This window comes from Mytilus californianus, unplaced genomic scaffold (assembly GCF_021869535.1).
Source record: "Mytilus californianus isolate M0D057914Y unplaced genomic scaffold, xbMytCali1.0.p SCAF_2, whole genome shotgun sequence".
Classification (NCBI taxonomy): Eukaryota; Metazoa; Mollusca; class Bivalvia; order Mytilida; family Mytilidae; genus Mytilus; species Mytilus californianus.
The window spans coordinates 12,343,186-12,367,222 of NW_026262668.1; the positions used below are offsets into that span (position 1 = coordinate 12,343,186).

At 32.7% G+C, this 24,037-nt stretch overlaps 1 protein-coding gene across 2 annotated transcripts in view; it reads left to right on the forward strand.

The window, feature by feature from the left end:
• The first annotated feature begins 1,005 nt into the window (after positions 1-1,005).
• The window catches only part of LOC127729253 (protein zer-1 homolog), a 46,297-nt gene continuing 23,265 nt past the window's right edge, over positions 1,006-24,037 (forward strand). The window contains exons 1-8 of one of the 2 annotated variants that reach the window (XM_052236992.1): positions 1,006-1,057; positions 8,702-8,753; positions 16,554-17,536; positions 18,134-18,340; positions 19,420-19,528; positions 21,040-21,183; positions 22,891-22,949; positions 23,686-23,748. In XM_052236992.1, coding sequence (XP_052092952.1) covers positions 16,740-17,536; positions 18,134-18,340; positions 19,420-19,528; positions 21,040-21,183; positions 22,891-22,949; positions 23,686-23,748 — 1,379 coding nt within the window. In that variant the 5' untranslated portion in view covers positions 1,006-1,057; positions 8,702-8,753; positions 16,554-16,739. The remainder of the gene's footprint in view (positions 1,058-8,701; positions 8,754-16,553; positions 17,537-18,133; positions 18,341-19,419; positions 19,529-21,039; positions 21,184-22,890; positions 22,950-23,685; positions 23,749-24,037) is intronic. The other variant, XM_052236991.1, reaches the window with a different exon arrangement.

Genomic DNA, 24,037 nt, shown 5'->3' on the forward strand with positions numbered 1-24,037 from the left:
GAATATGAGGGGAGATTTGACAAGAGCAAGAGGCTTCTGTGTAGTTTTTTTTTGTATGGATAGTACTTAAGATTATTGTTATCCGAGTTGATAAATTCACTCAAAACAAGGTAAGACCAGCATAGTAGTGTTAAGTATGTGGTATAAAACAGAAAATTTAATATTCAGTGCCAACAATGGGGAACATATCCAAATCCTGTACCCAAGCGCCTGCGAAACAAATAAAAGAAAAAAATGAATGAAAAAATGTTCACCTCAAAAACTGAAGAAAAAAACCCGATCCTCATAGAATAATTACAGCAATGTACTACACGGATATATAAAACATTTACGGCACTATAGTTACATTTAATTTTAAAGGTGCATTCATTCGATAATATGTTTCAGTATTTCGTATGCATTTTAGTCTAGACGCCATCTAATTAACCATCTAGATGACGGCCTCCGAAGACTGCCGACGGTCAAATAACCCGTTATTAACATAAATATAAATAGATAGCGAGCGCGTGCAATTGGATATTTCTATGTCTGTTTGATTTTATGTTATAGGTTAAAAATTATGTTAATCATCGTTTTCACCTGTATATAAGAATGTTTTTTTTTTGTGGATCGAAACAGTCAACGAAGTGGTTCATCCTTGTTTCACTTTCAATGTTGACATTTTTTTCCTTTTAATACTAGATGAACAGGCCTAGTACATGCGTGATCCATCTCCAGCTAAGAGGTTTAATTGAAGTTCACACAAACACAGATTCAATTGAGGTAGAATTATTCACTTGCAAGTCAATAATACACCAGCGATGTTTCTGAGCTTATTTTGACAAATTTCGGCAAAACTGACGGCTTACAACGAAATGTTATTTCAAAATAACCCTTTGATTAATACTTGAAACAAAAAGAATCATATTTTAATGCTTTGTCTAAATCGTAGCTAATGTCCATTTTAATTCTCAATAAGACGGATATTTGTCAAGTGTTCTCCGAAATTGACGTATGAGTACGTATTAGACTTCCGGTTGTGGAAAATCAAGAAAAGTAAAACTGTAAATAAACATTGGTTTGTAAAGTATTATGTGATTTCTGCAGAAAAGACATTACATCTGCAACTGTCCTATCTTAATAATGATTTATATGCATTTCATGTACACTGTTTCCTATATGTTATTTTATTTTTCGTTGATGCGCAAAAAATTCAGGTACAACTACAACATGTACAAGTCTGACTTAGTGCTGTCGGGTATAAAATTAAAATCAATATGTACTCTTTATTTACATTATGTACTAAGTTATCATCAACTACCTTATCCCATCTTGAAGCAGATGACCTGATAGAAATAGAAAAACAATCTCAAAATTTCTGTCACCAAATGAATAAGAAACGCACCGAAATACAAACACGATGATATATTAATTAGAGACTGAAGTGAAACTGCTGAAACATCCAGTTATTTCTCTTCAAGACACCCAACAATGTGAATTTACATTTAAACAACAACAATATTACTGTATCCAGCTCTACAAACTAACATAATGCATATACACAAAACAGGAAAGATGGACCAAGCAGTCTGCATGGAATGCCAAGCTAACTGCCTCCATCTACGACTAGATTAGCTGCTTACATCTAATTATATGCTTAGACCTTGGCAGGGGATCACCTTATATTAAAATTTTAAATGATAAATTTTTAGTTACTCATATATTTTATTTTTGGTAATCTCATCTAAAGCTGATACCATACTGACACAATTTAATCCCAATCTTTTTGTTTTGTTTTAATTAACTTATTTTTACCTTTTTATCCTTTTATTTCTATCCTTTTTCTTTCATATTTTAAATCCTTTAACTTATTAAACTTATGGTAGAAACATCCCATTGTCTCATGCATTAAAAGGAATCAAAATGGTACTTAAATCCACAGACACTTAAAAAATTACCTATATACATGTACCTTAATATAACACAAGGTACTTAACTCGCATTTTTGAAAAATGTCAGCCGGTCGCGAAATTCTGTTATATGCCGATTTTTTGGTTGTCAACCCCACTAAAACTTGTTATGTCGTAAATCTAAATTGATTTTTCTACACAATGGTGTATAACACGCCTACTTTTGTTGTCGGAATCATCTGTAGCAGGCCTACCCAAGTATGTCAATCGATATTATTTCGTGTACCGACGCCAGATTGGAAACACAAAACTCGCAGTAAATGATTAATTATAAAAATTATTTAAAAAAAACTTATTTAGTTTTTGTCTGAATAGAACTAATCACCCAGTAAGTAAAATTGTATAAGATACCGTGAATAAAAATCTAACAAGTGTTATTTGTGGTATGTCTAATAAGTTACGAGTTTCTTTTTTTAGACATAAATTTTCCCATTACGTCAATGTCATTCAGACTCTCTCTGGACTTTGCGTATGAAATGAAATAAGATCAGATAACTCCGAGAAACATTAAGACCTTCCCATAAAATTTGACCAATCGGAAACCAAGATATATAAAGAGAGTGGGAAGATACCTTTTACTGCGAGACGTATGTTTCCAATTTGGCGTCGGTAGACGAAATAATTACGATTGACATACTTGGGTAGGATTGCTACGGATGATTCCGAAAACAAAATTAGGCGTGTCATACACCATTGTGTAGAAAAGTCAATTTAGATTTACGACATGAAAGGGGTTAGTGGGGTTGTTAACCGAGAAATCGGCATATAACGGAATTTTGCGACCTGCTTACATTTTTCAAAAATGCGAGTTAAGTACCTTGTGTTATATTAAGGTATATAGGGGAAAAAAATTCTGAGACAAGTGCCTGTGCTTAAATCATAAACTTTAACCTAGGTAGATTTATAAATGATGTAAATAGCACATAATTTTAAACATGTTAAACACTTGTTTTTAGTGGTTATTGTTGATTGCTGTCTGCCATCTTTGTTTTTATTGGCTCACTGGCCAGGTGAGCGTTTGTCATCACTTGGGGTCTGTTTTCTGTCATCCTTCCCTCTGTAGTCTTAAACTTTAAAAAAAAATCTCCTCTGAAACGACTTGGCCAAATGATACCAAACTTTGCCTTAATTTTCCTTAGGGTATCTACTTTAAAAACTATATCTGGGAATTTGATCCATCAACAAACATGGCTGCTGTTGCTAAAAATACAACATAGGGGTAAGATGCAGTTTTTGTCTTATACATGCACATATATGTATCTCAAAAACTAAATAAAAATTGTTAGAGCAAATCTGATGTTGCAGGGGTTCAAATTAGCGGTGGTCTGAGGTCCATGACCTTTCACTGTTGCAATTGGACTTTCGTTTTGGTTACTAGCTACGCACGACGGACCTTCGATTTGAAAGAAAATAAAATTGCCGACCTTTTTAACCATCAGTATCGTCATTTCAAAGCCATATTATTATTGAAATTGAGATAATAAAATGTTTCATCCCTGACCTTGCTGACAAGTGATAAAAGTTATTTTTATATGACCGCAAAAAAATTTTTGTGGTTGTATATTGGTATGACGTTGGCGTCGCCGTCCGAAGACACATTAGTTTTCGCACTCTAACTTTAGTTGAAGTGAATGGATCTCAATGAAATTTTACCATAAGGTTCAATACCACAAAAGGAAGGTGGGGATTGATTTTGGGGGTTATGGTACCAACAGTTAAGGAATTAGGGGCCAAAAATAAGCATTTTTGTAACTTCCAGACATAACTTGTGTGTAAGTGTATGGATCTCTCTGACATTGTACCACAAGGTTCCATATCACAAAGGGAATGCTGGGATTGATTTTGGGGGTAATTGCCTCCAAATTTTAGGAATTAGGGGCCAAAAGGGCAAAAAACAAGCATTTTTCTAGTTTCTTGACAATAACTTGTGTGTAAGTCTATGGATCTCTCTGACATTGTATCACAAGGTTCCATATCACAAAAGGAATGCTGGGATTGATTTTGGGGGTAATTGCCTCCAAATTTTAGGAATTAGGGGCCAAAAGGGGCAAAAACAAGCATTTTTCTAGTTTCATGACAATAACTTGTGTGTAAGTGTATGGATCTTTATGAAATTGTACTACAAGCTTAAGGTTCCATATCACAAAGGGAAAGCTGGAATTGAGTTTGGGGGTAATTGCCCAAAAAGTTTAGGAAAAAGGGGCCAAAAAGGGGCCAAAAATAAGCATTTTTCTAGTTTCCAGACAATAACTTGTGTTCAAGTGTATGGATCTCTCTGAGTTTGTACTGCAAGGTACCATACCACAAAGGGAAGGCTGGGATTGATTTTGGGGGTAATTCCCTCAAAATTTTAGTAATTAGGGGCCATAAAAGGGCAAAAAAACAAGCATTTTTCTAGTTTTAGGACAATAACTTGTGTGTAAGTGTATGGATCTTTATGAAATTGTACTGCAAGGTTCCATATCACAAAGGGAAAGCTGGGTTTGAGTTTGGGGGTAATTGCCCTTAATGTTTAGGAATTTGGGGCCAAAAAGGGGCCAAAAAACAAGCATTTTTCTAGTTTCCAGACAATAACTTGTGTTCAAGTGTATGGATCTCTCTGAAATTGTACTGCAAGGTACCATACACAAAGGGAAGGCTGGGATTGAGTTTGGGGGTGATGAATCATAAGGGGGTTCAAAAAATTTGGGGGGGGATTTTTTTTCTTTAAAATTTTCCATTTTAAATTGGTTATTTCTGATTTATATATTTAAGCAAATAATAATGATATTTTTTGAATAGGTAAATTAAAAATTTTTAAGTTCTTAGACCACTTTCATTCTGTGTCAGAAACCTATGCTGTGTCAAATATTTAATTACAATCCAAATTCAGTGCTGTATCAAGCTTGAATGTTGTGTCCATACTTGCCCCAACTGTTCAGGGTTCGACCTCTGCGGTCGTATCAAGCTGCGCCCAAGCGGAGCATTTTATTAACCATGTATTTCTTGGAAACACAAGGTTATGAATAGTTGTGATAAGTCATGTGACAAATCATTTAGACATTTTTGAACAAAATGAGTCTGTTTCGCTTTGGTGTCATGTCTTCCAAGAGGAAGCCTGAAGATGATGAACGGGCTTCAACATCTTCCTTGGGAACAAAACAAAAGAAATCAAACGAAGATCTCACTATAGACCAAAAAAACAATCGTGAATAACGGGAACGGAAAATTAAGCCCAACTGGAAAATCGATGGACAGTGGCTATATTTTGATGAATAAACTGGTCTAATGTCGTGTACATACTGCCAGAAGTCCCGCCTCCACATTTAGAAAAGAAAGTGCACTTGTAAGGAACACAAAATCTTAAAATAGACCCAATAAAAATACACGAAGTGACACCCCAGCATTTATCTTGTTTAAAGCAGTGGATCCATGAAAGTGACCCAAATTTTAAGTCTTAAGATTTATTGTCAGACACTAAACTTGGACAATGTATTCCCTAGCAGCAATGTAAGCCTGGTCAGTTAAATAGATATAAGGTTCTCTTCAACACTGCATACAGTGTTGCAAAAACAGGGAAACCCTTCAGTGACTATGCATTTATTCTTGAAATCCAGAGCATAAATGGTAATGATGTTGGTAAGCAGTACTTCAATTATAATATTGAATTGAATTTCAAATACATCATACTTCTAAAATTAAAATCATAAACATATGGCCCGAGAACACAGTTATTATACCCCACACAACGAGTTGGGAGGGTATAATGTTTTTGACCCGTCTGTCCGTCCGTCCTCTGTCCGTCCGTCCGTCCGTCAGTCCTGTTTCTTGTCATCGCAACTCCTCTCAAACCACACAACAGAATTTCGTGAAACCTTTTCAGATAATAAGGACATACTACGTAGATGTGCATATCAACAGAAAATTACAATTCAATTTTTTTTTCAGGAGTTACGCCCCTTTGAACTTATTTGCTTCAATATACTACTGCAACGGTTTGTCATCGCAACTCCTCTGAAACCACTGAACAGAATTTCATGAAACCTTTTTAGATAATAAGGACATACTATGTAGATGTGCATATCAACGGAAATTATGATTCAATTTTTTTTCTAGGAGTTACGCCCCTTTGAACTTATTTGCTTCAATATACTACTGCAACAGTTTGTCATTGCAACTCCTCTGAAACCACACAGCAGAATTTCATGAAACTTTGTAGATAATAAGGACATACTATGTAGATGTGCATATCCACAGGAAATTAAGATTCAATTTTTTTTCTAGGAGTTACGCCCCTTTGAAATTATTTGCTTCAATATACTTCTGCAAGAGTTTGTCATCGCAACTCCTCTTAAACCACACAACAGAATTTCATGAAACTTGTAGATAATAAGGACATACTATGTAGATGTGCATATCGACAGGAAATTATGATTCAATTTTTTTTCTAGAAGTTACACCCCTTTGAACTTAATTGTTTCAATATACTACTGCAACAGTTTTTTCATCGCAACTCCTCTGAAACCACACAACAGAATTTCATGAAACTTTGTAGATAATAAGGACATACTATGTAGATGTGCATATCAACAGGAAATTATGATTCATTTCGTAGTGCATTTCTTTTAGACAATAAATTCAAATTAAAAAAATCGCACCTGCTCTATCTCAAAAAGATTTTTACAGTGTAGTGTACTACTATTGATACAAATAATATCAAAATTATAGAAACTTCTACCAGCTCTAACTCAAAATATTGACAATTCTGTGTTAAAGGGGGCTAAATTCAGTTTGACAGCTTCAGACGTTCTAATTTTTGACCTTCTTTAACTGGACCAAATCACTACTTAACATAAAGATTCAGCAACCAAATTTTGTTAACATGTAATTTCATCCCTTTACTGAATATTTCATGCATAAAATATCAAGAAATAAATTGGAAAAGTGTATCAAAAAAATATGCAAGTTATACACTGTTCACACTAGGGACTATATTCGTAGACAACGAAAACCTAAGGACGATAACTGTGTCCTTGGACCATATACAGTGAGAATCTAGAAATATGACAAGGACAAAAGATACAAGGCAAATACGCTTTTACATCAATAACAGATTATGATATAATTGTCAATGATTGAGAGAACACACTCACCCACAGTGGCACGTGCACCCTCCCCAATACAAAAAAAAAATTATTAGAATTCATAATATACAAGACAATTTAACATTTATTAATATACATGTTATACCACAGTGACACTGACAGTTTGGCACTATATATATGGTTGCCTGGCAATATATTTGTAAGCTTAACAAAACATTACATGCAGTTCAAATATGATGAAACAAGCTAAACTTACACCAAAAGCACATTAATTTTGTATCTTGATGAGTTATGAAATATTTCATGTAAAAGTAGGACCTTGGATTTAGGTTGTGGACCTTTCAGTTTTGAGTGTCAAAGGTCCTGGACCTTCCAGTACCAAATTTTAATTTGAACCCCTGTGTTGGAAAAAAATTTATCAGCAGGTCAAGGTGTATCTCTATGGCCTAATCTAGGATTTTGGAGAGGGAGAAGTTACTTCTCCTTCCATGAGAGAGTAGAGAAAAGTGAATTTCCATTACTGTTTCGATTGCGTTGTGTTTTGGTGCTTATCTATGACATATGCATGTACATTAAGGAAATTGTTTGATATATATAATATATATGCATATATAACATGTGTAAGGCTATATGCAAAAAAAATATACCTCCATTGTTTTTAATTGATACTGTGTATATTGAAAACCCTTCATAAAATAGTAATAGCAATTGAGTCATATTATTTGTACTGATAATTTGAATTTAAGTTTAAATAAAATGTGTTGGTATTATATCTCATGTGCATCTATCTCAATTTATTTTAAAAGTCAAGAAACAAAATACTCTCAGTTTGTTTCTGATGACTTGGTTTTTTTTTAATCAAGAACTGCATTAGAATGATTGAGCAATTTAGTTTATATCACCACTTGTCCTAATTTTGTTAAACATTATTGAATGTCCAAGACATCATGTCCATTATAACAGAGACATATATGTATCTCTGGCTGTAATATGAGATTCTCATGAATGATTGTAGACCTATAAATGAAGATATATGTCAATCACATATTAATGCGTTTGATCCATATCATTTCCATTACCAGAAATACTCTTTTACTATACTCTGATTTCTCACATCATTTAAACGTTTTATAGGCTAACTAGATCCCTGCATCTTTGAACTGATAAAATAATTGTGACTGCTTGACATTTTAGCAATTTTCAAATTTTTTTTGGCAATTAAAATCGTCATTTCGCCAGCAGGATTATGGCCTGTATCTCCTGCGAAATAAAACTTGGACTCACTACATGTATGTTATAGAGTTATTGCCCCTGAAATGTCATTTCTTTTGCAAATTTCATAGTTTTTGTTTATTTTCATTTAAACTATTACAGATGGAGAAAAATTTTAAACTGTCAAAATGACCAGAACGATAAGATCTATAAAATTAGTCAACATGGGCGAGTTGTCGGTTGACATAGAAGTTATTGCCCTTGGAAGACTTAATTTTTCTCATTTTTTGCAGTGTTTGTAGAAACTTTATATTAGAGAGAATTAGTAAGAAGCAAAAGTGTTCAGAAAACTTAGATCTTCAATTAAGTCATTATGGATTGATTGTCAATTAACCCCTTACAGGATTTATTGCCCTTGAAAGACTAATTTTACTAATTTTTTGCATTATTTTGTAGAAATTACAAATTTATAACAGATAGAAATTGTGAAGCAAAATAAGACCTACAAGTAAGTAAACACAATTGTCAATTGACTACTTATAGGAGCTATAGCCCTTAAAATGTGGTTTTTAACCGGATTTTCGAAGGAAATATTGGTTATTAAAATGGTGACATACAGCGGGCGGCTGGGCGGATCTACGGCGGCTGCCAAACAGCTTGTCAACAGAATAACATGAAAACGCTTAAACAAATTTTTTTCAAATTTAAATATGTTGTTTCCTGGGACTTAATGGAGGTCTGATTCAATTTTCAAGATATTAGTATATCTCCTTTGTGAGTTATTGCCATTTTTAATATCCAAAAGTGGAATTTTTAAATATTTTACTCTTGTTATCTTTTTTATGACTAAGCATAATGTCATATCTCACAAAAAAATATTGGAGTGACAGATTTATTTGAAAATTATCTATTTCTAAGTGGTAATGATTATAAGCTATATTATTAGACATTTTGAAGTTAATTATTAACCCCGAAACCATATATATTCTTGTATGGGACAATAAAACAAATCAAATGAAATACAAGGCGAGTCCCCTGGGGTCACCCCACCCCCTCTTCTTTTTGATAACTTGTAAACAGTCGAGATCCCCACCCCTTAACCATATAAATTCTTGAATGGAACAATAAAACAAATCAAATAAAATTGAGGGGAGTCCCTTGGGGTCGCCCCCACCCCCCTTTTTTTTGAAAACTTTGTAAACGGTCAAGATCCCCACCCCAAAACCATATATATTCTTGTATGGGACAATAAAACAAATCAAATGAAATACAAGGTGAGTCCCCTGGGGTCACCCCACCCCCTCTTCTTTTTGATAACTTGTAAACAGTCGAGATCCCCACCCCTAAACCATATATATTCTTGAATGGGACAATAAAACAAATCAAATGAAATTGAAGGGGAGTCCCCTGGGGTCACCCCCCACCCCCCCTTTTTTTTGAAAACTTGTAAACGGTCAAGATCCCCACCCCAAAACCAAATATATTCTTGTATGGGACAATAAAAAAAATCAAATGATATATAGGGGAAGTCCATGGGGGTCACCCCCACCACCTCATGTTTAAGAACTTGTAAACAGTCGAGGTCCCCACCCCTAAGCAATATATATTCTTGTATGGGACAATGACACAAATCAAATGAAATATAGGGGAAGTCCATGGGGGTCACCCCCACACCCTTTCTTTTTGAAAACTTGTAAACGGTCAAGATCCACACCCTGAAACTATATATATTCTTGTATGGGACAATAAAACAAATCAAATGAATTACAAGACGAGTCCCCTGGGGTCACCCCACCCCCTCTTCTTTTTGATAACTTGTAAACAGTCGAGATCCCCACCCCTAAACCATATATATTCTTGAATGGGACAATAAAACAAATCAAATGAAATTGAAGGGGAGTCCCCTGGGGTCACCCCCACCCCCCTTTTTTTTTGAAAACTTGATAACGGTCAAGATCCCCACCCCAAAACCATATATATTCTTGTATGGGACAATAAAACAAATCAAATGATATATAGGGGAAGTCCATGGGGGTCACCCCCACCCCCTCCTGTTTAAGAACTTGTAAACGGTCGAGGTCCCCACCCCTAAACTATATATATTCTTGTATTGGACAATAAAACAAATCAAATGAAATACAAGACGAGTCCCCTGTGGTCACCCCACCCCCTCTTCTTTTTGATAACTTGTAAACAGTCGAGATCCCCACCCCTAAACCATATATATTCTTGAATGGGACAATAAAACAAATCAAATGAAATATAGGGGAAGTCCTTGGGGGTCACCCCCACACCCTTTCTTTTTGAAAACTTGTAAACGGTCGAGATCCCCACCCCTAAACCATATATATTCTTGTATGGGACAATAAAACAAATCAAATGATATATAGGGGAAGTCCATGGGGGTCACCCCCACCCCCTCCTGTTTAAGAACTTGTAAACGGTCGAGGTCCCCACCCCTAAACAATATAAATTCTTGTATGGGACAATAAAACAAATCAAATGAAATATAGGGGAAGTCCTTGGGGGTCACCCCCACACCCTTTCTTTTTGAAAACTTGTAAACGGTCGAGATCCCCACCCCTAAACCATATATATTCTTGTATGGGACAATAAAACAAATCAAATGATATATAGGGGAAGTCCATGGGGGTCACCCCCACCCCCTCCTGTTTAAGAACTTGTAAACGGTCGAGGTCCCCACCCCTAAACAATATAAATTCTTGTATGGGACAATAACACAAATCAAATGAAATATAGGGGAAGTCCTTGGGGGTCACCCCCACACCCTTTCTTTTTGAAAACTTGTAAACGGTCGAGATCCCCACCCCTAAACCATATATATTCTTGTACGGGACAAAAAATCAAATCATATGAATAAAGGGAGAGTCCCCTGGGGATCACCCCCCCTTTTGAGAACTTGTTAACGGTCGAGATCTCCACCCCTTAACCATTTAAATTCCTGTTCGTAATTTCAAGAAGATTTGAATGACATACAGGGTATATCCATAGGCGTCACTAATGCATATCATAAACCAATTTGTACTGGACATTGCCCAATTTCAAGTGACAATGGGAATGACGAATTATTGGAGCTTTGTTTGGGAGACTTCATAACAGCATTCTGTTACAATTATTTCTTGTTACTGATAAGTTTTATAGATTTTGAAATGACATTGTATTAATGATAAATAAAATTTTGGATTTTTTTCTTCTTTTCTTTGGTAAATTGTTTGTAGAATTTTGTGGCAAGTTTGTTTGTTATTCTGTAAAAACTAATTTTCTGAATGCTATATATATTTTTTTTTATGAAGTAAACTCCTTTAAAAACTAAGCTTATATTGTCTATTAATAAACATAAATTTAGATTTCTGATTTTGGGCCCACTTTTCAAAGTTGGTCCAAATTGGGGTCCAAAATTAAACTGTGTTTGATTTCAACATAAATTGGATATATATAGGGTTCTTTGAAATGCTTAATCTAAACCTGTATTTCTTTTCATTATTAATAAGATAATACCACATTGAGGTCCAAAGGGTCCTAAATTACACTTTTGATTAATTTCATCAAAAATTGAATTCTTTGGTTCTTTGATATGCTGATTCTAACAATGTTTGAGTGTTAAATCATATCTAATTTTAGAGAACTTAGTCATCACTGGTTGTTGTTATTATATTATTGACTATAATTTGAAAAATTGCATCATATCCAGTTTGAGTTATTTCCCTTTGCACAGAAAATATTATGGATAAAATTAACCTGTGTTTCATTTCAACATAAATTAAATATATATAGGGTTCTTTCAAATGCTGAATCTAAACCTGATTTTAAATATTAGATTTTTGGGCCCAGTTTTCAAGTTGGTCCAAATCAGGGTCCAAAATTAAACTTTGTTTGATTCAACAAAAAAATAATTGATGGGGTTCTTTGAAATGCTGAATCTAACCATGTATTGAGAGATTTTGGATTGTGGGCTCCTTTATCAAATTGGTCAACATTGAGGTCCAAAGGGTCTTAAATTAAACTTTTGTCTGATTTCATCAAAAAGGTGAATTCTTGGGGTTCTTTGAATTGCTGATTCTAATATGTACTTAAATTTTTGATATTGGACCATAATAGGTATTTAAATGTCCAATTTCAAGTATTTCAGTTCTTAAACCACATTCATTTTGTGTCACAAACCTATGCTGTGTCAAATATTCAATCACAATCCAAATTCAGAGCTGTTTTAAGCTTAAATGTAGTGTCCATACTTGCTCAACTGTTCAGGGTTCGACCTCTGCAGGAAAATCCGGTTTGCTGTCACTCTGACAGCCTCTTGTTATCATTTTTTTTCATTTTTTGCAGAAATCATTATAGATAGAGAAAAGTTGAAATAGAAAAGATGTTGAGCAAATTAAAATGTACAAATAAGTCAATAAAAACATGGTGGAAACTGTCAACTGACTGCTTTTAGGAGATATTGCCTCTGAAAGATGATATTTTCCCATGTTTTCAGTTTTTGCAAAAACTATAAAAGATAGTGATAAACAGTAAAAAAACAAAATTGTTCAGCACAATAAAATCTACAAATCAGTCATCGTGGCTGACCTGTCAACAGACTCCTTATAGAAGTTATTTCCCCTAAATGATGATTTTTTTCCATTTTATGAATTTTTGACTTCAATGCAAACCTATTACATGTACTGGAATTAAATTTATACCTGGCATACCTCATTAAAGTACAATTTTAGACCCATCTTTTGCAACAATGAAAACATAGGATCAAGCAGCATTTTTGTGCTATTTGCATGGCCTTGTTTATAAACACTGCATATTTGCACTATATTCCTAAACTGACCCCCATTACTAGTCAACCCTATAGTAAAAAATATAAGTACATTCAGCATTATTTAAAAAAAAAAAATTTTAACTCTAGTTTTGATCCATCTTATCAAAAATATTTATTACAAATATTATCTACCAATCAGTGGAGCACATTGTTATCCAGAAAACTTTCCCCTATATGGACGGTCTTAAATGACGTATATTTATTTACTGAAGTTACACTTATAGAAGTTGGAGAGAAACTTTAAAAAGCGAAAAGGATCAGCAAAAATAAGATCTGCAAGTACATGTAAGTCAACATGGCCAAATTGTCACACTAGTTATAGAATTTATTGCCATTAAATGACGTTATTTTTTTATCTCAAAAACTTTAAAAGATACATGTAGGTATACACTGTAAACATTAAAAATTATCACCAAATGCCACTAAATCAGACCTACAAGTAAGCAAACATAACTGAGATTGCAATAAAGAAAAAAAAAAAACAAATATCAAAATCCCTAGTTTAAACCCTGATTTTAATGGCATATTTTTTACCAGGTGAGCAATTCAAGCGCTTGAGAGCATAGTTGTTGTTTTATCATTACTCAGGCCATTGGTTTTCTCACAAAGATTGGTCTAATATTGTTTGGGAATAGTGTATGGTCCAATTATGAATGGTGAAATGGGAAGTTTACAAGGATCAAAGACAGGGCTTCATCATGCACAGGAACTACATTCATATTTCTTGCATCATCATCAGTTCGTGAAGATTCAAAATGACAAATTAAAAAGTAAATTCATACAACGGCCTAGCCACAATCAGATGTACATTTCATATTAGGTCTATGTTATAGGCTTCTATAGACAAGAAGATGAACTTAATTTAAGTATTACATCTTTGAACTGAAGGAAAGAATATAGGGCTTCACAATGCATATCAAATATCATGTATATGTGTGACCATTTTGAAAAAAAACCACTAAATACACGCTAAAAATGGGCAAAATTTCACGTTATGTTGTTTCATTTAAAAATACACTGTTTTTATAAATTGATAGTTTATAAGTGAACCTAATTTGAACTACATTATTGGTTCACTGTTATAGACAATTTATTCATCTTTCTTTTGCTGGTTGTTGCAACGAAAACTCTTCAGTGGTTACAAAGTTATGATAAAAAGTGGAATACTATGCGTTCGTTATGCAATTTTGTATTTTTGTTTTTCCCTTGTATAGTGTAGTAATAAAAGAGAAAAATAAATGAAATTTATGCTATTATGTGTTTTATTTTCTGTTTTCTCTTCTTGTATATGAATTAGCAACAACTACCTCATATATCTATATTGCAGTACCGTAGCTGGAGATATATGCCATCTAAAATGGATATACAAATAAAGTGAAAAAATGTCTTGTCCGTAGACATGCATTTCCTAGTAAACTTGAAGTGTAATAACATAAATGTTGCATTGCTAAGTTCCTGCTCTTTTGTAGATATGAAAACACTACAAACATTAATTTCTACCATCTTTTAATAGAGGAAGAGTTTAAAAAAATGTCAGAATGTCTTGTCCGTAGACACATGTCTTGTCCGTAGACATGACTTTATATCAATATTGCTTGGCTTTATGGATCTAAATTGTTCCTATGTGTTGTTTAAACTTAGAAATGTATTATTTTTGATTAATTAATGGTTATTTAACTGTTCTCATTTTTTGTAAAATTACTTTACAGGAGTGGATTTTAAAAAGTGGCAAATTGTCAGTCATAAAAAGCATACCTTATTTTACTTCAATATTAGTATTCCAGTTTCTTCACAACTTAAAAGATAAACTTAATCAAATGAAGAAATAGTATTTCGCTCTCTCTGACTTTATCTTTTGCATTTAGGATTACCAGCAGATGAGGAAATGTCTACGGACAAGACACTTGTACATAACAAGTATTAAATTCAATTGTTTGTCTACTTAGGAACTTAAATCTAATTTATAGGTGATGAAAGTTCTTTGAACACATTAAAACTCAGTATTTTCAACATAAATACAATCACAATTATTTCTAACAGATTGTTTATTCAACTGAAATTGTCTTGTCCGTAGACATTACCGCAATCTATTTGTTTCCAATTTCCTTGAGTTCAGCCTCATTTGACAGATAAAATGTATGTTATTTTTTCAAGAGAACACATTCAACTATGTCAAAATTGAGTTTTAACAAAAGCTTGATTGTTAAACAGTCAGACTTATGGATTTCAGTTGAAAGAATGTGTCTTCATTTTTGCTTAATCAATAAAATTTTGAGATATGTAAAGAATCTTGGGTACATTTTTATATTTTCCAAAAATTAAAAAACACAGCTTAAAATTATATGGGTAACTTAATCTTAATTTTAACAAATATCTTTTTAATGCATTTAATTAAATATCAATAAAATGTCTTGTCCGTAGACATTATCACAATGTATTTGTTTCCAATTTCCACGAGGTTCAGCATCATTTGATGGATAAACATGATAAAATGTATGTTATTTTGTCAAGAGAACATATTCAACTATGTCAAAATTAAGTTTTAATGATGCATTTAATTAAATATCAATAAAATGTCTTGTCCGTAGACAAAACATATAAATTGTATTTCTAACTTTGATTGTTTATTGTCAGAATATGCATCAAGTTATTTTAATGTTCTATACACCAAAAGAAAGGTTTTTTTTTGAAGTTTTGTTATTAATAGATTATTTTAGAAATAGTTTGATCAGATCAGAGTAATGATCAAAGAAAGCTACTGTTGTTTGAAATAATTGTGAGTTAAACATGTTCTTGTCATTTTTTTTTCGATTAAAATGTTTGATATTCAATAATTCTAAACATATTTTGTTGTCTTTGTGATTGGCCAAAAATTTGAAACTGGTGACCATGTCTTGAAGGCAACCATTAAAGAAAATTAGACAGTTTTAAAACACCATTTATTTAATAAAAATATTAAATATTTCTTCCCAAAACTGCATGTAATTATATAAATGCTTCAAGTGTTAGCCTTATGATGGCCATTTTTCATAATTTAAACCATTTCTGTACCAAAATATCAAAAGGGTTTTTGCCTGATGTGATCTTCATTTTTGACTTCACGTGAAACACAAAATGTACATCTGATTGTGGCTAAGCCGACAAGGTATTTCCTGCTATCAGAAGCTAGAATGTATGTTATTTAGCAGACTAGGCCAGATGGCACTTTAATTGTGTTATGCTGTTGCTACATATCCCCATTTACTTTTATTCAGCTGTATTACTATAATAATAATATTGATTATCATTAAGGTACATTGTACATTACATTGTGATTATGGTAATGGTAATGATAAAATATTCATTTGAAAAGAAATATTAAATCTAAAGATTTGATTATTTTTATCTTTATGATGAAAGTGTTGCACATATTTAATTACATGTAAAAAAAAAGCCATGCAACAAAATGTTTAATTATTTTTTTCATCAATCTTTCAGAATGATGGTAATTGTAGATTCATAGAACATAACTTTGAAGCACAACTGACCAATCCCATGAAGCTGACAAAGAATGACAAACAACTAACAAATCAGTGAAGCTAACACAGAATGACAAATAACTGACAAATCAGTGAAGCTGACACAGAATGACAAATAACTAATAAATCAGTGAACTGACACAGTATGACTAACAACTGGCCAATCAGTGAGCCTGACTCACTTGAAGATCTGTGTGTGCAAGCATGTGTTAACAATGTGCAAACTTTAGCTGTGAAAACAGATGATCAACAATATGAGCTGAAACCAGGAGTTTGTTTACTGGTTCCCAGTCTATGTGACAAGCTGTTCAAAAATTTATTAGAATCTCAATCAGAGAACACATCCAGAGATCTTTCAAACTTGTTTTCCAGCAATGTACCATATCTGCCATGGTTAAGGATATTTGCTGACACTGAAAACACCAGACTATGCAAAGTATACCTTAGAAAAAGTCTATTACATAAAATGTATCCAAGCAATCTAATAGAACTAGTACTGAATCATCCACTTAAACAACTGGAGTTGGTAAACTGCTCCTTTTCATGTGATATATTTAATTTGATCAGTTCTTCCAAGGCTGGACATTCATTACTGTCTCTGAGTATAGAAGACAGTGTTGACAGTGCTCTGAAATTACATTTCAAAGCTCTAGACTTGCAACCTGGTGACACTATACCCCATATCAAACTTGAATGTCCACATCTACAGAGGTTGGTTCTGCGTGATATGAGAGAACACGATTTAGGTTTACTGCCAGGATGTGAAATTGTGCATTTATTCTCACAACTGACACATTTGGATCTCTCTAGATGTATCTTGTCAAGCACTGCTGTAAAATCAATGACACAATGTCAAAATCTAGTCTGGTTAAATTTAAACTGTGTAGAATACCAATCACATGCTGACTTTGTTACAAGTATATGCAGAATTACTAAACTGAGGTAAGCTTTAGCTTATTGCAACACTGTATATGACTTCATGGTGGTCTTATATACAGTAGGCAAAATTGAAGACTTTGTTATTTACTTTAAGAATACAGCATAAAAATATGTATATGTGGAAAAGACAAAATAAAAATTGCCTAGAAAACATCTCACAACACAATAGCAGTTTCCCAAGTAATCTCAAACTGCATCATGTGATTTGAAATAGAACAGTTTTCCTTACATTATTTTATAGCAGCACATGTACATTTATAAAACTTTTTATTATCAACTTTAGGCACCAAGGCATAATGCTGATATAAGGCTCTTCGGATAACACTGACTGTCTAATCGTAAATTATTAAAATGATCTGTAAGACGTCACATACATTCATGACATTTTAAAGTGCAGGACTACTTGCTGTAATTAAAGCGCAAAATGGGATTATGTTCATAAACATGATAAAGTAATGTATTTGAATTTTGAATTTATAAGTAATAATGTGAATTTTGTATAGATATTATTACATACCAAAGAGAATAAAAATACTTTATTCTTGTTATTAACCAATCTACTTTATAAAAAATTGATTTGCAGTTTTATATACTTTTCAGGCATTTAGATATATCATCTGATGCTGGTATCATTCAGTGTAACTACCCAAACAGTTCTACATTCAATCCAGAATTAATACTTACAACCCTGGTATCTCACCTACCCCATCTGGTATCCCTTGATATATCAGCTACTAATCTAGCAGGTAGAGATACAGCACCAAGGTCATTCAAACTAGAGGCCAAAGCAGCAGGGGACTTCAAGGAGTAAGTTTAACATAGAAATTAATAACCCTCAACTTTAAGTATTTTCTATCAAAGCTCACCATGCTATATACAGCTTTCTCCTCAAAACACCCGAGGTCTCTGTCATAAAACATTACTCAGTACTAAGAGTTCAAAATTTGTGCTCAAATCATCAAAACCAGTATTTTGACTGGATGATTTATGAGTCCGAGTATGTCAAAACAATACATAGCATGACAGATGCCAATGAAATTTGAATTTGGGCGGTGTCACTTTTACTGTTCTAGAGTTTTGCCCCTTTACAAATGGAAATAATGTTGAATTTTTCGTTCCGTTCTTTTACTTTGGTTTGCCTCAACCAAATCTTATGAAACTTATTCACAATGCTTATTACCACAAAACACAGATCAAGTTTGAATTTAAGTGGTGTCACTTTTATTTTCTAGGGTTATGCCTTTTACAAATGGACAAATTGTTGAATTTTTCATTTACGTTCTCTAACTTAAGTTTGCCTCAACCAAATGTTATGAAACTTATACACAATGCTTATTTCCACAAAACTCAGTTCACATTTGAATTTGGATGGCGTCATTTTTACTGTTCTTGAGTTATGTTCCTTTATAACATTATATGCAAGCGGAGGCATCAGCTGTGTCCCATGGACACATTCTCCATTTATTTTTTAAACTACTACAAGACATTTCTTTTTAATTGACTGAAAGTATATCAAATTGTAGACTCAAAACATTCAAATTTGGTAAATTTATCCGTTTTTTAACAAATTGATATCGGTAGTTGCCATTAGGAGAGAATGAGTCTTATTTTGTGTTAGACTAGTGTCAGAGGTCAAAATCACATGATAGTATCATGGACAAAGCTTGTAGCTATCTTGTACAGTAGCTCCAAATCTTCATCAAACATACATTATGTACAATGTTACTAAATTCTTTATCAAGGGCAGAAGTCAAAAGTCAGTTTTACACGATAGCATTATGGAAAATATCCATTCTGATTTTGTGGGATGTTAGTAGGAGATGTTGCGCTCTCTGCTGTGCAACAAACATGATTTATAAAGTTAATGAATCTGTTTTGCTTTTCAGTTCAGAAAGATGTTGCATACCAGGACTGGAAGGACGCCATTTTGAATTTCTTGGCCTATATAACTGTCCTTTTGAGTCATACAGAAGAGAAAATATTCCAGCTCAACAGGTAAAGTAATTATGTCCATTAAAAAGTTTAAAGTTCATTTTTGCTGTGTTGATCCAAATTTTGTTTGTCAATTGTATTAATGATACCAGGCTTAAGTTATATCATACCAAACACACATTTAGTCTACATAAGAATCTTCAGTGGTGCTCAAATAGAATAAATTGGAAAGTTGAAGAGCATGTTTAACCCACTGCATTTGTTTGCACCTGTCTTAAGTCAGGAACCTGTTGTTCAGTGGTTGTCGTTTGTGGATGCGGTTCATAAGTGTTTCTCGTTTTTTATATAGATTAGACCGTTGGTTTTCCTGTTTGAATAGTTTCACACTAGTCATTTTTGGGGCCCTTTATAGCTTGCTGTTCGGTGTGAGCCAAGGCTCCGTGTTGAAGGCCGTACTTTGGCCTATAATGGTTTACTTTTACAAATTGTGACTTGGATGGAGAGTTGTCTCATTGGCACTCATACAACCTCTTCTTATATCTATTGTTATAAATTCCAAAACATTGTGCCAAATATGGCTACAGCCAATGTCTGACGAAAAAGCAAGATTGTGATCTTCTGATCAATTGAAAATGTTTTTTATGCTTGAATGGTACATTTTTACCTGTTTGCATAAAGTAAGGCAAAATATGACATTTATACAATGAAAACATACCGTAGATTAAATAGTGGCAAACAAGCTGAAAGAAGGCCCTTTATCAGTCTAAGCCAAAAGTTAAAGTTTTTATTTCCTTCCACAAATCAAACATCAAAATTTCAATTTATGGTGCTTATGTATTTTTGCATGCTTTTTTTTTCTCAGCTGCTAAAGATACATAAAATGCTGGAACTTGGTACATGTTAGAAAGACTAACAGACTTGCAGCATAAATAGGAAAAAAAACCTCCTTTTGACTCAATAAAAGTTAAGAATAAGAGTGATGTTGATCCAGGGTTTTTATATTAATAACACATAGCTGAGAGGGTGATAGAGCAGATTGTTACCCTGAGAAAACATTGTCAACTGAGGTGAAGCCAAGCTTGACAATGTCTTTTCGAGGGATAACAATCTTCTCTATCATCCTCTTAGATATGTGTTATTTAATTTATTATACTGAATGTTCTGTTATTACTGTCTATAAAATTTCAAGTTCAAAGTAATAAACTATGACGTCTTGTACATACTATTCATCTGTATTTAATAAAGGGCACATTTGATTAAGCGTCTCCATGAAGGGTAATAGAGTATTTGCCATGGGATAGAGTAAACTATCTCCCTCATATTAACCAATCAAAATCTGGCATTTTGACATGAGTACATGTATAATAAAATTTATTATGCCAGTCATAAAAAAGATTTTTTACTGTCATGACTGTTAGCTTCATTATATTTTTGTAATGTTCTGATAGCATTTTAATTGGAACTGTTGTTTCGAGTGCATGTACTATATACAAAAAAAAAAAATTGTCATTAAAAAATAACTTGAATAAGCAAGATTAATTGTTCATAAATTATTTCTTCTACTCTAATTATAGATTACAGGAAGTAAGAATGAAGAACAGCTCCTCCTAGCTTTACGTAGATATGTAGACAGACGTGATGATTTGAATGACGTATTAAACCATCTGTTTACCTTGTTTAAGGAAGAAACAGTAGTAAACCAATCAGTAGCTTTAGAGGTAGAAAAGTATTTTATTATGTACTTTTTTTATCGCTTCAAACATATATATTTAAAATGATTTTTTTCTGTATTGGATAAATTTAATTTGATCGGTAGGACACATTACAAACCATTTTACTTATCTAGAAAATCTGTTGTCATGTTGCAACGGACAGAAACTTAATTGACTCTGCATACTTCATGTATAGTTATGTTAACACTTTTATTTAATGCATAATTATTCCAGTAAATATAGAGCAATTCATTGTTTAAAAACATTGTTAAAACGGAGAATCCAAAAAATCTTATATTTGTGTCATTAGTTTTCTCTAAGGAAAAAGGAAAATGTTATGTAATGTATCTAAAATTTTAAACCATAAGGAAATACAAGACTTGTAAATCTTGTGCACAAATATGTTGGTCAAAGAGAATATATTTTTAGAGATGATCAATGCTCATTTTTACTTCAACTTGTTAAAGAAATGATTTTTTGGTAATTCTTGACTTTCAAACACAATGGAAGGTTGGCACAAATCTGTAGGAATCTTTATTTTTGCAATTCCAAAACCAAAATCTGTTGTTGAAATGGTCACATGATGGCCTCTGTCTGATTCTTGTGTTGGAAGACTGCCTTTTTGTGTATGCAAATTTTGGGAAAAATTTTCTATTGAAGAGATTTTAAGCCATGTTTTTAGACCAAATTTGGCAGCATTGTTAATAACTTATTGCTTTCAAATATAAATTGATGGCCTGCTAGTTATAGATGACTGATACAAATGTTAACACCATCACCACCAAACACCGTTTTAATGTGTACATAAGATTATTCAAGTGCATTAATGTGTTTTAAATATAATCAAATATTATCTAATCTTGGGATTGGTTCTACAGTAACCTCAATATCTACTAAGTAAATCAATAGTATGTGAATATTACTAACTTGGGTTGTACAGCATGCAGACTGAGAGATGTACCTGAGATTACCCCATGGTATTTGGTGGGGTTTGACTCGTATTGCTCAGTGTTTAGTTTTCTATGTTGTGTTTTGTGTACTGTTGTTTGCCTTTTCATTGTTTTTTGCTTCTTACCACTGCATTGTCAGTTTCTTTTAGACTTATGGATTTGAATGCCCCTTTGGTATCTTTTGCCTCTTTTAGTATTATATAATAAGTTAATTCATGTCACCATAATACCCTTTCTAGCAACTTTGGAATATTACTAAGCTTTGCATCTTTCAAATCTATGCATTGTATTTTCATATTTTTTGAAGAGCAGACTTTTAAGATGTGTAGACTTGCAATAGAGCACTGAAGGTGAAAACACATGCTACTGGACAGACAATGGTGTTTTTAATCTTCATGTTTACTGTAAATTCAGAAATTAATGGGATGTTTTATTAATGCAAAAAATGTAACAGTTTCAGGTTCACAATAAATAAAAACTCTCATTCATAATTTCAGTAGTAATTTCATTCATAAAATTTTTGCAATCACATTAATTAGATTTCACATTTTTGCCAGTAGTCAAAGATTTGCAATAATAAATGCATGCATTAATGTCTGAATTTACTGCAATTTGTTTTATTATTCTACCACTTAAAGAATAATTTAATTTTTTCAAGACATACTAAAGTTCAAAGAAGATTATACTATAAGTCTTTTGCTAATTCACTTATTGTTTATATAGATAATTCATCATCCCAAAATATTTTTTTTATTATTTTCAGGGAATTCTAGCAGCAATGAAAAGACATAAAGATGATAAGCATATACAGATATCTGGGAGGTAAGAATACAGAATATTTCTACAATAATCTTGTTACTACTTTTAGCAAGTAATGTTGAAAATACATAGTGAGTCTTATTATATGTCTTGACCACCATCAAAAGAATGGGAGGGAACTAGACCACCATCAAAAGAATGGGAGGGAACTATTTTCCCTATTATAGGGTTGTTCTGCTTATTAATTTGAAAATCAATGGTTAAATTAATCATGTCACTCAGGGTTTATGAAGAGTAGTAAAAGTATCACTGCAGAAATTTAAATGAAGTATCTTAAAATGGGTTTTCAAATTCTCTCTCTCAAAATTTATTTCAGTTCTTTCACAAAAGAAAAGGTTAAGATCAGATTATTTTGTAATTGAGTACAATGTCCTGACAATGAATTATAAAACTTTTGATAAGATTTCAATTGAACTTTGTATTCAACATGAGTTACGGTAGAAATTCAGATTTCACATTTTAGATGACTGTTTGTTAGCTGTGCACAAATAAACAATATTTAAGGCAATGTCTTTATCTACCTTTTATGGATTGGAATGCTTAATCTAAACACAGAGATAAATATGTTCTTGCCTTGTGAAAGAAAATCTAGTTTTCTTCAATAAAAAGGGAAAATAAAATTTGATTACATAGCTAGTAGTTAATCATGTATAAGTAAAGAAATCTAAAATATGTGTATTTTGTTTGTATATTATGTTTTCATGATAAAAGTGTTCAATTGTATTTTCTGGTTTTGCAGTGCCTCACTGTTTTATATAATGAAAGGTGAACAGAAGTCCTACATCACTCAGAAGCAGAAAAGGTATTGCTGATCATTCTATAACAATTATGAATTGAAAAGACAGATATTGTTAGATGCGCACAAGAGATAATCATTTTTCAATTTGTGTATGAATAAAAGAAGATAAGGAGTATACATCAACGAAACAGCACTCCAAAAGTACAAAAAACAAAATTACAAAAAACAAAAGGAAATGTCTTTTGCAAAAAGCAATAAATTCCTCTCAGGAGACTAATTTTTCAGAAGACAATATCCAAAATCTCTAAACATGTTTTTTTGAAGAATGTACACAAATGCCATGAAATATTAA